The sequence below is a fragment of the Tachysurus vachellii genome, chromosome 20 (genome assembly GCF_030014155.1).
Source record: "Tachysurus vachellii isolate PV-2020 chromosome 20, HZAU_Pvac_v1, whole genome shotgun sequence".
Lineage (NCBI taxonomy): Eukaryota > Metazoa > Chordata > Actinopteri > Siluriformes > Bagridae > Tachysurus > Tachysurus vachellii.
Window position 1 is genome coordinate 780140 of NC_083479.1, and position 12213 is coordinate 792352.

General features: G+C 42.3%; 2 protein-coding genes across 3 annotated transcripts; one reads left to right on the forward strand and one right to left on the reverse strand.

Annotated features, from left to right (window-relative positions):
- The first annotated feature begins 447 nt into the window (after window positions 1–447).
- pcolcea (procollagen C-endopeptidase enhancer a) lies at window positions 448–5912 on the forward strand. Of its 2 annotated transcripts, none has more exons than XM_060895620.1 (9): window positions 448–619; window positions 2355–2463; window positions 2973–3231; window positions 3413–3534; window positions 3648–3784; window positions 4207–4511; window positions 4775–4849; window positions 4946–5116; window positions 5311–5912. In XM_060895620.1, the coding sequence occupies exons 1-9, from the start codon at window positions 528–530 to the stop codon at window positions 5439–5441; spliced, it is 1401 nt and encodes a 466-aa protein (XP_060751603.1). In that variant the 5' UTR covers window positions 448–527; the 3' UTR covers window positions 5442–5912. The 2 variants fall into 2 exon arrangements, with proteins under 2 accessions (XP_060751603.1, XP_060751602.1); XM_060895619.1 differs by having other exon boundaries at window positions 449–619; window positions 3410–3534.
- Window positions 5913–6015: 103 nt separating this feature from the next.
- On the reverse strand, window positions 6016–9869 carry tmem88a (transmembrane protein 88 a). The gene is made up of 3 exons (XM_060895621.1): window positions 9461–9869; window positions 6959–7310; window positions 6016–6767 (listed from the first exon to the last, which is right to left on the reverse strand). The coding sequence occupies exons 2-3, from the start codon at window positions 7307–7309 to the stop codon at window positions 6486–6488; spliced, it is 633 nt and encodes a 210-aa protein (XP_060751604.1). The 5' UTR covers window position 7310; window positions 9461–9869; the 3' UTR covers window positions 6016–6485.
- Between the last annotated feature and the right edge of the window lie 2344 nt (window positions 9870–12213).

Here is a 12213-nt window from a genome sequence, read left to right on the forward strand (position 1 = left end):
AGTGAGCAGAAAATATGGACGTTTCTCCTAATCATGAGACGTTAACATCAGCTCTTAAATCTGCTTGACACTCGACTTCCTGTGGGCTGTAATCTGGCAACCTAAAGCACGTTCTCCTGCGTCTAATCTGCATGAAACCCGTGTGACGTGAGTAACATAGTGACCTCATGACTCCAATCATCAACACATATGATCAGCAGATGAAGCAGAAACCAGGCTACATGCTGTACACTGCAATGTTTATTTATGTTTGTACAGATCTCTCTCTCTCTCTCTCTCTCTCTCTCTCTCTCTCTCTTTCTCTCTTTCTGGAATGTTCAGTAAAAGGTGACTGAGATCCAGAACAACATCTGGAGCTGATTAAAGCCAACCCCCTTCGGTTTGGTTCCCCCCATTAGTGCATGGGCTCACACACTTCTCTCCTGTCCGATCTTCTCCTCGCCCCTCCTCACTCCTACTCTTTTTCCTCCTCCTCCACTCAGCTCCTTCCTTCACTTCTTCTCTTCACTCTGTCTTTTTGAGGAAAAATGAAGCATCTGAGCCGGACCATGTCTTCTTTAGGCTTTTTTCTGCTGCTGGTTTTTGGATGGGCTCATAGCCAGACAACTAACAATACCAGGTAATGTGTGTGTGTGTGTGTGTGTGTGTGTGTGTGTGTGTATGGACTCCAACTCAAACTCACTCAGAGTTCTCTTGGTCAGAGTGGTTTATAAAACTTTATCTGAGATCCTGATTTATATAGTAATAGAAATGATGACATCACAATTACTATAGAAGAATAATCACAAATCTAAAATGATTTAGTGAATAAATGATTAATTATTTCTAATAAATTATTGAATTAATTAGATTAAAACAGACCAATAATGTGTGTGTGTGTGTGTGTGTGTGTGTGTGTGTGTTCAGATTAGAAGTGGCTGTACGTGTGCATGAAAAGCCTTTGCTTCAGTGTGTGTATCTGTGTGTGTGTGTGTGTGTGTGTGTGTGTGTGTGTGTGTGTGTGTGTGTGTGTGTGTTACTTTCCTAAATTGAGCAATCCCATTGGCAGTCATGCTGGAAAACGTTTTGGGAATCTGCTCACTGTACAGCCAGAAATCCCAACTCCAGCAAAGAGAACTGGTTTTATTTCTTCATCATTCATGAATCTGTAAAAGGTCCCAGAATAATCAGATAAAAGCAGAAATGACTCCTAGTTAAATGCTTCAGCAGAAATCCAGCAGGGTCCAGACAGTCTGAGGCAATAGAGAAATGATCACGACGTTGAAAAGCTGAAGATGACAAAAGCATCTAAAATGTATGACCTTCACATCCTGTATAACTGTACACCAAAGTTAGAGAACTGAAGATTCTGTCTGCTGTTGGTCTGCTGGAATCACTACAATAATCATTTAATTAATCAATTATTGGCTCTTTTTCATAATCATCCTGTCTGTTTTTCTGTCTGTCTGTCTGTCTGTCTGTCCCTCTGTCCCTGTCTGTCTGTCTGCCTGTCCCTCTGTTCCTTTCTGTCTGCCTGTCTGTCCCTCTGTCTCTTTCTGTATGTCTGTCTGTCTGTCCCTGTCTGTCTATCTATCTGTCTGTCTGCCTGTCTATCTGTCTGTCTGCCTGTCCCTCTGTCCCTTTCTGTCTGCCTGTCTGTCCCTCTGTCCCTTTCTTTCTGTCTGTCTCTTTCTGTATGTCTGTCTGTCTGTCCCTGTCTGTCTATCTGTCTGCCTGTCCCTCTGTCCATTTCTGTTTGTCTGTCTCCCTGTCTGTCTATCTATCTATCTGTCTGTCTGTCTGCCTGTCTGTCTGTCTGCCTGCCTGTCTATCTATCTGTCTATCTATCTGTCTGTCTGTCTGCCTGCCTTTCTGTCTGCCTGTCTGCCTGCCTGTCTATCAATCTATCTGTCTGCTTGTCTGTCTGCCTGTCTGTCTGTCATTTTCATCCAAATGAAAAGTTCCTGCTGTAAAACTCTCAGGGCTCCAATACAACATGTAGTTCTAGGACTTTATACAATTTATCTTTCACTGCAGCGACTTCAGTCTAAACCCCAGCATTAAACAGTGGCACGTTGGAGTCTTTAGCTGGGTTTTTGCTTTACATCACTTCAGTTATGGCTTGGTTTTGGTTAACGTTTCGAGTTCTAGGTACAGGTCGAGATGACATGGTAACACGGCCACAAACTGTACAACAGGTGCTGCGAATAAAGCGAGGAGTGTGCAGTATGTGCTGAGTTCAGACCCATGAAGAGCATGCATGCTTCAGGAGGACACGTCCATCTCTGAACACCGTGTTCACTGGAGTCATTGTGTTTATGTTGGTCAGAGCAACTTGTTCATGTTTAAGTCAAGTATTTCTGTCTCTCTCACAGGAGGGTGTTTAAATGCGGAGGAACTCTGGATGGAGACTCAGGCTTCATAGCCAGTGAGGACTTTCCTTCATACTACAAACCAAACAGCAAGTGCACGTGGTACATCACTGTGCGTGCAAATTCATGTCCTTTTTATCACAACTTTCTTCTGTGTTCAACTTTTTTATTCAACAAAGTCTAAGACAAATACAGATTATTTTTTCCTCTTTATTTCTCTGAGTGTTTTAGTGCAACTCAATTTCCTTCCACATGGAGAGTCAAAAACACCATAAACTCACTGTTCGAGTAATAAAGCTGTGAGAACATCGTTACTGCGACTCAGCAACTGGGTGGAAGTGTGAGATTTAAACACTAAGCGTAGAGCAGCTCATGATGGAGAGACGCAGAGGATCAGTGGACGTGTGAATGAGTCAGAAACGTTTTCCTCTTAAATGTCGGCAAATTTCTAAAAATAAAGACAAATATTAGAGAATAAAGACCTTTAGTATAAAGTGCTGCACTGAACATGTGAGAAATTTGGAAGTGTTGCTTCAAAAGTTTGCATAAAGAAGGTCTGTATATTAATGCATCCTGATTATTAGAACTGTCATTATTACTAAACGTGTCGATCTCTCTCAGGTCCCAGAAGGCAACGTGGTCTCGCTCTCCTTCAGGATTTTTGACCTGGAGGCCGACACTTTGTGCAGATACGATTTTTTGGAAGTGTATAACGGTCACTCCAACATGGTGCAGAAGTTGGGTCGTTTCTGTGGGACGTTTCGCCCGGGAACGCTAATCTCCACCTCCAACACCATGATGCTGCAAATGGAGTCGGACTCGGGAACCGGGGGGCGGGGCTTCCTCGCCCACTTTACTGGGACAAAAACAGATCTAAATGGTATTCATCACCAAAATTCAGTAATTAACTAGAACTGAGGATGTTTTTTTGGTTTAAACAGAAGATTCCTGAGCATATGGGAGGGGACCTACTGTACCTGAGTAGTATGATGTTTGGGTATTTGGTTATATGTTACTACAGTTTTCTGTATATAATCAAGTTGTCATCTGACTTTCAGAAGAACAGACCTGTGGTGGAAAGCTGACAAAACCACAAGGTACCATCACAACACCAAACTGGCCTGAGAAAAACTACCCATTAGGCATCACCTGCTCATGGCTCATCACCGTGGAACCAGACAAGGTGAGGGCTTCAAATCCAAAACGTTCTGCATGGCTCCTGCACACTACAGTCTTCTGTTTGAAAGTCTAATCTGCCCCAATGAGCTGTGCACTGATTGATTCTGGTGTTTTCAGTTGATAGAGGTGAAGTTCGATAAGTTCGACGTGGAGCGTGACACCTACTGCCGCTTCGATTATGTGGCGTTTTATAACGGAGGAGAGATAGACACCTTGAGACAGATCGGAAAATACTGTGGGGACAAAGTTCCCGAGTGAGTACGGCTTTATTAGCTACACCATGAAAAAGGGTTCTTCTTTGTAAAGTTCCGGGTTCCTAAAACTGTCTTACACTAAATATAATAAAGAAAGAAAGACTCTAGAAAATGTTCATGCTTTACTTTAGTCAGCTGGAGCAGATCAGCACAGCTCATGACGTCACAGCATGACACCTTGTAAGACTTCCACAAACTCTCTGAGCTTCCATGTGGATTTTATAGACAAGAGACAGGAAATGGAAATGACAAAAGAAGATGTAAAGCTTGGTGCAGGTTGCCCTCTGGTGGTGGTGTGGTTGATGTGAATATATTAATGCATCATACGTATGTAACTGGAGCAAGTGTTAAATAAAAAGTTCACTTATAACGTTATATTTCATTTTGAGTTCTTTTTCTTTCTCCTCTTCCTCCATCTCCAGGCCCATAGTGACCAACTCTAACATTCTCCTGGTCCAGTTCGTGTCTGATCAGAGCGAAACCTCTGATGGCTTCATTGCCTCGTATTCCAGTGTCCCGAGAGGTTATTCTGCCCAGCCAGGATCCCGCGTGCACTCGTTACCCCCTGCCCCGACACGCAAACCCGTCACCGCGAAGACCACAGAGGCACCGGCTACCACAACCACTACCTCCAAGCCACGCAGACGCCCACCACCCAATCATAACCAGCCCACCAGGCCTCTGGATCGCAGACCAGAATCGGGTCGGCCCGATCCGGCACGTCCAGGTCAGAGAGGAGTAACATAAAAGTAGTACAGCATCATGAATCAAGCTTTAACTAAGATCCAATCAGGGTTCAGTATGAGAACGCACGCACATTACGTTGTACAGTGAAGCAGGGCAGCGATGTTTGCTATGCATTACAATAACGTAGAGTCTTCATGTTGCCATGGTGCCACTGTTTCACAGCAAACATTTACATCCTTATAAGAAATATTATTTAATAATTTCAAGTGTTTTGTGACGTTATTCATCTCGTGTGAATTCCAGGCCTGAACCCTCTGTGTCCTGATGCGTGTAAGAGAGAAGGCAGCATAAAGAGCAATTTCTGCAGCAGTGATTTTGGTGAGTGTGTTGTTCGTCGTCACAGATCCTGATCGCAGGCATCACTGTATGTGAAATAACCCCCCCACCCCCATTTTTGTCTCACCATCACTGTAGTGATCACGGGGACCGTGACGATGCTCTCTGTGGCATCTCAGGGCCGCCTGCTGGCCACCGTCTCCATCATAAAGGCTTATAAAGATGGAGGACTGACCATCACTCAGGCTGGAGAGACCATGACTGTTAAACTGGTGCTCATGTGCAAGACGTGTCCCGTACTCCGCAGAGGTAAAAAAAAAAAGTGTAGAGCAGAAGTTAAATTTATCAGATAATTATATTTGATGCAGAACGAACAAACATGAAATAGAAAATGCTAGAAATGAGGAACAAGTAAAATAAAAAAATCTGGCAACAATCAATGTGACTCAATTCCTTCACTTCCTTCATGGTTTTTCATCCGTCACCTTTTTTTTCTGTTTCAGGTCAGAACTTCATTCTGATGGGTCAGGTGGATGAAGATGGGCGTGGTCTTCTGCCTCCTGGCAGCTTCACAGCCTTATATAAAGAGCAGCACCACAAAATCCTCACCAGCCTCAACAAACAGCCATGCTGAACTCTGAGGCTAAAAACAACATGAACATGAGCAACATGAAGGAATCTGTAGAACAATCTGTATCTCACAGCTCCATTCAAGCCCCTCACATACAGTTAAAAGGAAAAACAACTCAATTAAAAGAAATCTAACATTTGGTTTGCTATTCTCTTCTTCTTCTCATTCTTCTTCTTCTTCTTCTTCTTCTTCTTCTTCTTCTTCTTCTTTCTTTCTTTCTTTTAAATTTACCCATAACTGATTATTGCACTAATTAGACAGCTAAGGTGTAAGTGGACATTTCTAAGTGATACGGGGACGTGGACGAGGGCGCATCGAAGGCCGTACTGTAACACAGGAAAGGTCTGAGGTCGAACTTAACCAGTAACGATTTAGAGGAACATTTCACCTTATTCACTTTATACACTTGAAGATGTCATACAATATATTCCTAATTTATGATGTCATTAAATAAAGGTTTTATATCACACTTGACTCTGTCTCGAAGTTCATCCAAAAAAAAAAAAACACCTCAGCTTGACGTGTAGCAGAGAAACCGCAAAGAAGCGCAATCTCCTCTGTCCTGAAGATGTGCGAGATCTTACCTCTGAGCGGGACAAAGTGCTGACACTGGAGACTCCTTTCATTACTTCACCGTATCAACGACTACGTTGATATTCTGTGGAGCATCTGCCTGGAAATGAGTCATTGCTGTTTGAAACGAGGAAACTTCTGACCTTTTTGTGAGACTTTCTGCCTTTAGGTTTATTATTAAAAATAAACATAGTATAAAAAAAAACAGACAGGAAAGTATGATAAAGTTATCAGGATCATGCAACGCCACTGGAATCGATGTTCAGTCCTCAAAAATAACATCAGGAAATAAAATAAAACATTTCTTGAAAGAATTTTGGTACTTGTGTAATTATAAAGGTCAGAAATCGGTGGATTTGTCTGCTGTGATTGTTTCTAACCGTTATACAAATGAAAAAAAAAAACTAGATCACTGGATTATTAAATCTTCATCAGAGTTTTAGCCCACAACCCTGCAGAGCGTCCTGTACGTCCTCACACCCACACGCTGGCTTTGGCGTCCCTCTCCGGCGTCCCCTCCTGGCCGCAGCAGCCCCGCAGCCCCGGGTGCTGAGACACAGGGAGGTTCTTGTAGACGGCGCGGCTGTAAGGGATGAAGCAGAGACCGAGCTGTAGGTGACGCGCCAATCTACAGTACGCAGCTAGAGCCAACACCAGCAGGGGAACCAACAACAGGAACCCCACCACCAGCAGAGCTACACAGGACGCGTCGTTCAGCAGGTCTGAGCAATAACTCGAGGTACCATGGGGCTGAACCTGGATGAGGAGACGGAAGAAAAACCATCTTATGTCCGTCAGGATACATGGACTATCTTAACAAATCACAGAAAGCACGAGTCAAGAATTTAAAAAACAACCATCATGAATCATCATGTGAGACTTTCATTAGTCATCTGAACCAAATGATTTGAGTTCTTTTTAAATAAGTTTCCATCACATCATCTCACCTTCGAATGGCAGAGGAAGCCGAACACGACCATGGTGAGTGCCGGAGTGAGGATGATCCCGAACACAACAGCGGCGAGCGCCGCGTTCACAGCGGCAATGATGAGGTTCTGCGCTGTGACCAGAACCGAACACGCCCAGCAGTCCAGTGAGGCTCTGAGCTCCAGGGGCTCGGCCGAAGCGCTGGACGACGAGTACGGAGGAGGAACCACTGCTGCTGGGGTCACAGGGTCAACCACCGGCGATGATACGGAACTCGCGGGATGCAGACGAGTCGACTCGGAGTCATCTGCATCAGAGCCGAACTGTTGAGACGGCGTCCTTTCCAGTGTCCCGTTGCGAGACAAACTCATCCTGAATCACAAGTGAAAATAAAAAACAATACTGTAACGACTCCGATGTCTCAGATACTTAAAGACCTTGTACTGAAAAACGTATGGCTTTTTTTTCCTTCTCAGAACTCCATGGCACGGAGTGTGGAAGGTAAACAGAGATAATTGAGTGACTGTGAACAGGAGGAAACAGGAACTAAGAGAAATAAGAAAAGCACAAAACAATGAGGCAGGAACCGAGCCCAGAGGAAAGCATGTGTGCGGAACCGACTACGAATATCTCCACGAGCAGGACATCTCCTCAAACACACAGCTTCCTGCTCACGCTAGGACAAATAAATCCGGATAACCTCCTGACCCTGATCGAGCGAGCCTGAGCCTACAGCAAAGTGCAAATGCAGCACCACTAAAAAACTTAAACACATGAATCCCTACAGTTATAGACACGTCTTTAGGGTCCTCAGGTCCCTCATCGTAAAGCCTGGAGTTCCCTGAACTTGTGTATGTTGTGTAGTACAAAACCCTGTGTATGTTGTGTAGTACAAAACCCTGTGTGTGTTGTGTAGTACAAAACCCTGTGTGTGTTGTGTAGTACAAAACCCTGTGTTTGTTGTGTAGTACAAAACCCTGTGTATGTTGTGTAGTACAAAACCCTGTGTATGTTGTGTAGTACAAAACCCTGTGTATGTTGTGTAGTACAAAACCCTGTGTATGTTGTGTAGTACAAAACCCTGTGTATGTTGTGTAGTACAAAAACCCTGTGTGTGTTGTGTAGTACAAAACCCTGTGTGTGTTGTGTAGTACAAAACCCTGTGTGTGTTGTGTAGTACAAAACCCTGTGTGTGTTGTGTAGTACAAAACCCTGTGTGTGTTGTGTAGTACAAAAACCTGTGTGTGTTGTGTAGTACAAAACCCTGTGTGTGTTGTGTAGTACAAAACCCTGTGTGTGTTGTGTAGTACAAAACCCTGTGTGTGTTGTGTAGTACAAAACCCTGTGTGTGTTGTGTAGTACAAAACCCTGTGTATGTTGTGTAGTACAAAACCCTGTGTATGTTGTGTAGTACAAAAACCCTGTGTGTGTTGTGTAGTACAAAACCCTGTGTATGTTGTGTAGTACAAAACCCTGTGTGTGTTGTGTAGTACAAAACCCTGTGTATGTTGTGTAGTACAAAACCCTGTGTATGTTGTGTAGTACAAAACCCTGTGTATGTTGTGTAGTACAAAAACCCTGTGTGTGTTGTGTAGTACAAAACCCTGTGTATGTTGTGTAGTACAAAAACCCTGTGTATGTTGTGTAGTACAAAACCCTGTGTATGTTGTGTAGTACAAAACCCTGTGTATGTTGTGTAGTACAAAAACCCTGTGTGTGTTGTACTACACAACACACACAGGGTTTTTGTACTACACATTTCTCCCCTATGTCTTGAACTGAGAAGTTTAGCTGAACCTTTAGCTGTAGATAAAAGGGTTCCTGAAGGGTTCTTTCTAGGCTCAGTGAGTTATTAAAGGTTCCCCTAAAGTTACTTTTTTAGAAGAAAATATGAATCATTTGTATCATTTTTGGAGAATTTTGAGAATTAATGCTTGGATTCAGTGGATAATTCAGTGGAGAATTACGAGTTCTTGCCCTCTATGGTTGTCGCCTTTTGCACCTATTTCTCATCTGGTCCAAAGAACAGTGAGATCCGTCTTTCTAGGAAAAAGGCGTGTTTTTTTTTTGTTTTTGTTTTTTTTTACATGCACCAGTTTTGGGCCTGAGCCCAGCTGTAAAATTCCTCCATAAACACTGACATCACTTCGCCAGTGTTAGTTCTGATATGATCAATTCCCCGGTTTAAAATCTCCAGTTAAAGAGAGTTTAAAAGACGATTACCACTAGCTCATAATAATAATAATAATAATAATAATAATAATAATAATAATAATATTTTATTGATGCTAAATTTTAACAAACAAATTGGATCACAATCTTTTCCAGTTCTGATTTGTAACATATTTTTAGCACCCTAACAAATCCCTCCTTTTATTTTTATTAGTCGGAGCAGCAATGACAGAAATAATAACATGGAAGATGTTTTGATGATGTTTTAACACCAACAGTGTGGCAGTAAAAACCCAGTAAAGTCTTAACACATGCAGATGGTAGTGATGAACCTTCCCCTGTTTACTCACTTTACAACGAACTTGTATCGTCTCCAAAATCTGCCAAATGTTCCCCAGGTGGTTATTTTTTAGTCCCGGTGTTGGTGAGCAGCTCCCTTCACTTCTGTCTTGGAAATTGATGAGAAAAAGTCCTTTTCTTTTTATCCTGATTATTAAAAATCTCAAATTTTCTAAGCTTATGTCATTAGCTGTTGGTGCTCCAGCAATGTCACGATGTCAGAGTCAAAACCAGAGAAAAGGGGTTCTCTCTCTCTCTCTCTCTCTCTCTCTCTCTCTCTCTCTCTCACTCTCTCTCTCCTTCTCTCTCTTTCTCTCTCTCTCTCTCTCTCTCTTCCTGTGTCACTCTTTCCTTCCTCTGAACAAGATATCCTCCTTTCCCTCTCTTGGTCTTCTGTTCACTCCGCAGTAGATAGACGGCAGTTTGGACACTGAGACAGAACTGATTCAGGGGCAGAGTGAGGAGGGGAGGGGACGAGGAGGAGGAGGAGGATGAAGACGAGAACCAAAACAATGATGAATGTACAGTTTTCAAAGCTGAGAAGAAAAGCAAACCTTGGCTTCAGATGATGCTGTCCAGATGATTTTCCTGATTTCTGTTTAGTGATAAAATCTAAGTGAAAAAAAAACTGCAAAATTCTGCAAAAATGTAAATGAACAAAACTCAGTGTCAGTTCCAGATGAATGATGCTTCCATTACAGCTGCCACATTCTTCCATGAACAACTTAGTGTTAGGGAGGGATGGAGAAGATAAACTATCTCTGTCCAGTGTGGGAGGACAGAAAAAGACAACATGAACCCAAATGGTCAAATACATTATAAAACATTCCTAGTAGAACATATTTTTACAACATGTACAAAGAGAAGAACAAGTAAATACAATCCAGTGTGAAACACAATTCTATTAAGGCCTTCAAGCCAAAAAAGCAGACACCAATACTCACCACCAAACACCAATACTCACCACTAAACACCAATACTCACCACTAAACACCAATACTCACCACTAAACACCAATACTCACCACTAAACACCAATACTCACCACTAAACACCAATACTCACCACCAAACACCAATACTCACCACCAAACACCAATACTCACCACTAAACACCAATACTCACCACTAAACACCAATACTCACCACTAAACACCAATACTCACTACCAAACACCAATACTCACCACCAAACACCAATACTCACCACTAAACACCAATACTCACCACCAAACACCAATACTCACCACTAAACACGAATACTCACCACCAAACACCAATACTCACCACTAAACACCAATACTCACCACTAAACACCAATACTCACCACTAAACACGAATACTCACCACCAAACACCAATACTCACCACTAAACACCAATACTCACCACTAAACACCAATACTCACCACCAAACACCAATACTCACCACTAAACACCAATACTCACCACCAAACACCAATACTCACCACCAAACACCAATACTCACCACTAAACACCAATACTCACCACTAAACACCAATACTCACCACCAAACACCAATACTCACCACTAAACACCAATACTCACCACCAAACACCAATACTCACCACTAAACACCAATACTCACCACTAAACACCAATACTCACTACCAAACACCAATACTCACCACTAAACACAATACTCACCACTAAACACCAATACTCACCACTAAACACCAATACTCACTACCAAACACCAATACTCAGCAATAAACAACAATACTCACCACCAAACACCAATACTCACCACTAAACACCAATACTCACTACCAAACACCAATACTCACCACTAAACACAATACTCACCACTAAACACCAATACTCACCACTAAACACCAATACTCACCAACAAACACCAATACTCAGCAATAAACACCAATACCCACCACTAAATGCCAACACTCACCACTAAACACCAATACTCAAAACTAAACACTAATACCCAGCACCAAACACCAATACTCACCACTTAACACCAATACTCACCACCAAACACCAATACTCACCACTATCCTCTCAAGGTCCCTTTACCATCTAAGGGAGTTTTTCCTCACCACAGTCACCTGAGTCACCTCAGACTTGCTCATTGGAGATAAATACAAACACTACAAACATCTTGAATTTTGTATTATATTATTCTTTATAATAACCTTTTGTTCTATGTTTATGTTCTGTAAAGCTGCTCTGAGACAATGTCAATTGTTAAAAGTGCTATTCAAATAAATTTGATTTGAATTGAATTAAAAAACAATACTCACCACTAAACACTAATACTCACCACTAACACCAATACGCATCAACTGAGTAACAATATTCACTACCAAACACCAACATTCACCATCAAAAAACCCCAATAATCTCAGTTAAACACTAATACTCATCGTCAAACTCCAATACTTACCATCAAACACCAGTATTTACCAGCAGTCACCAATATTCACTATCAAGCAACATAGTCACCATCAAACACCAACATAACCCTTAAACCAGCCTCCATCAGACGTAACTCTCGTCTCACTTTGATGTTCTGTTAAATGAACCCGAAAGCCAAATGAACCACAATGTGAACAGTGAGAACGTTCTCACAGGTTGTTCACGTGAAGTTTGGCGTGTGAAGGTGAAGCGTGTGTTCTGCTGGACATTCCTTTCAGCTCACTTTTTTCACCGTTGGAATGTAGAGAGCTTCACGTCTGTTTAACGTCACTGGGAAAACATCTGACATGAACGTGACAGGAGGCTTAACGTGGC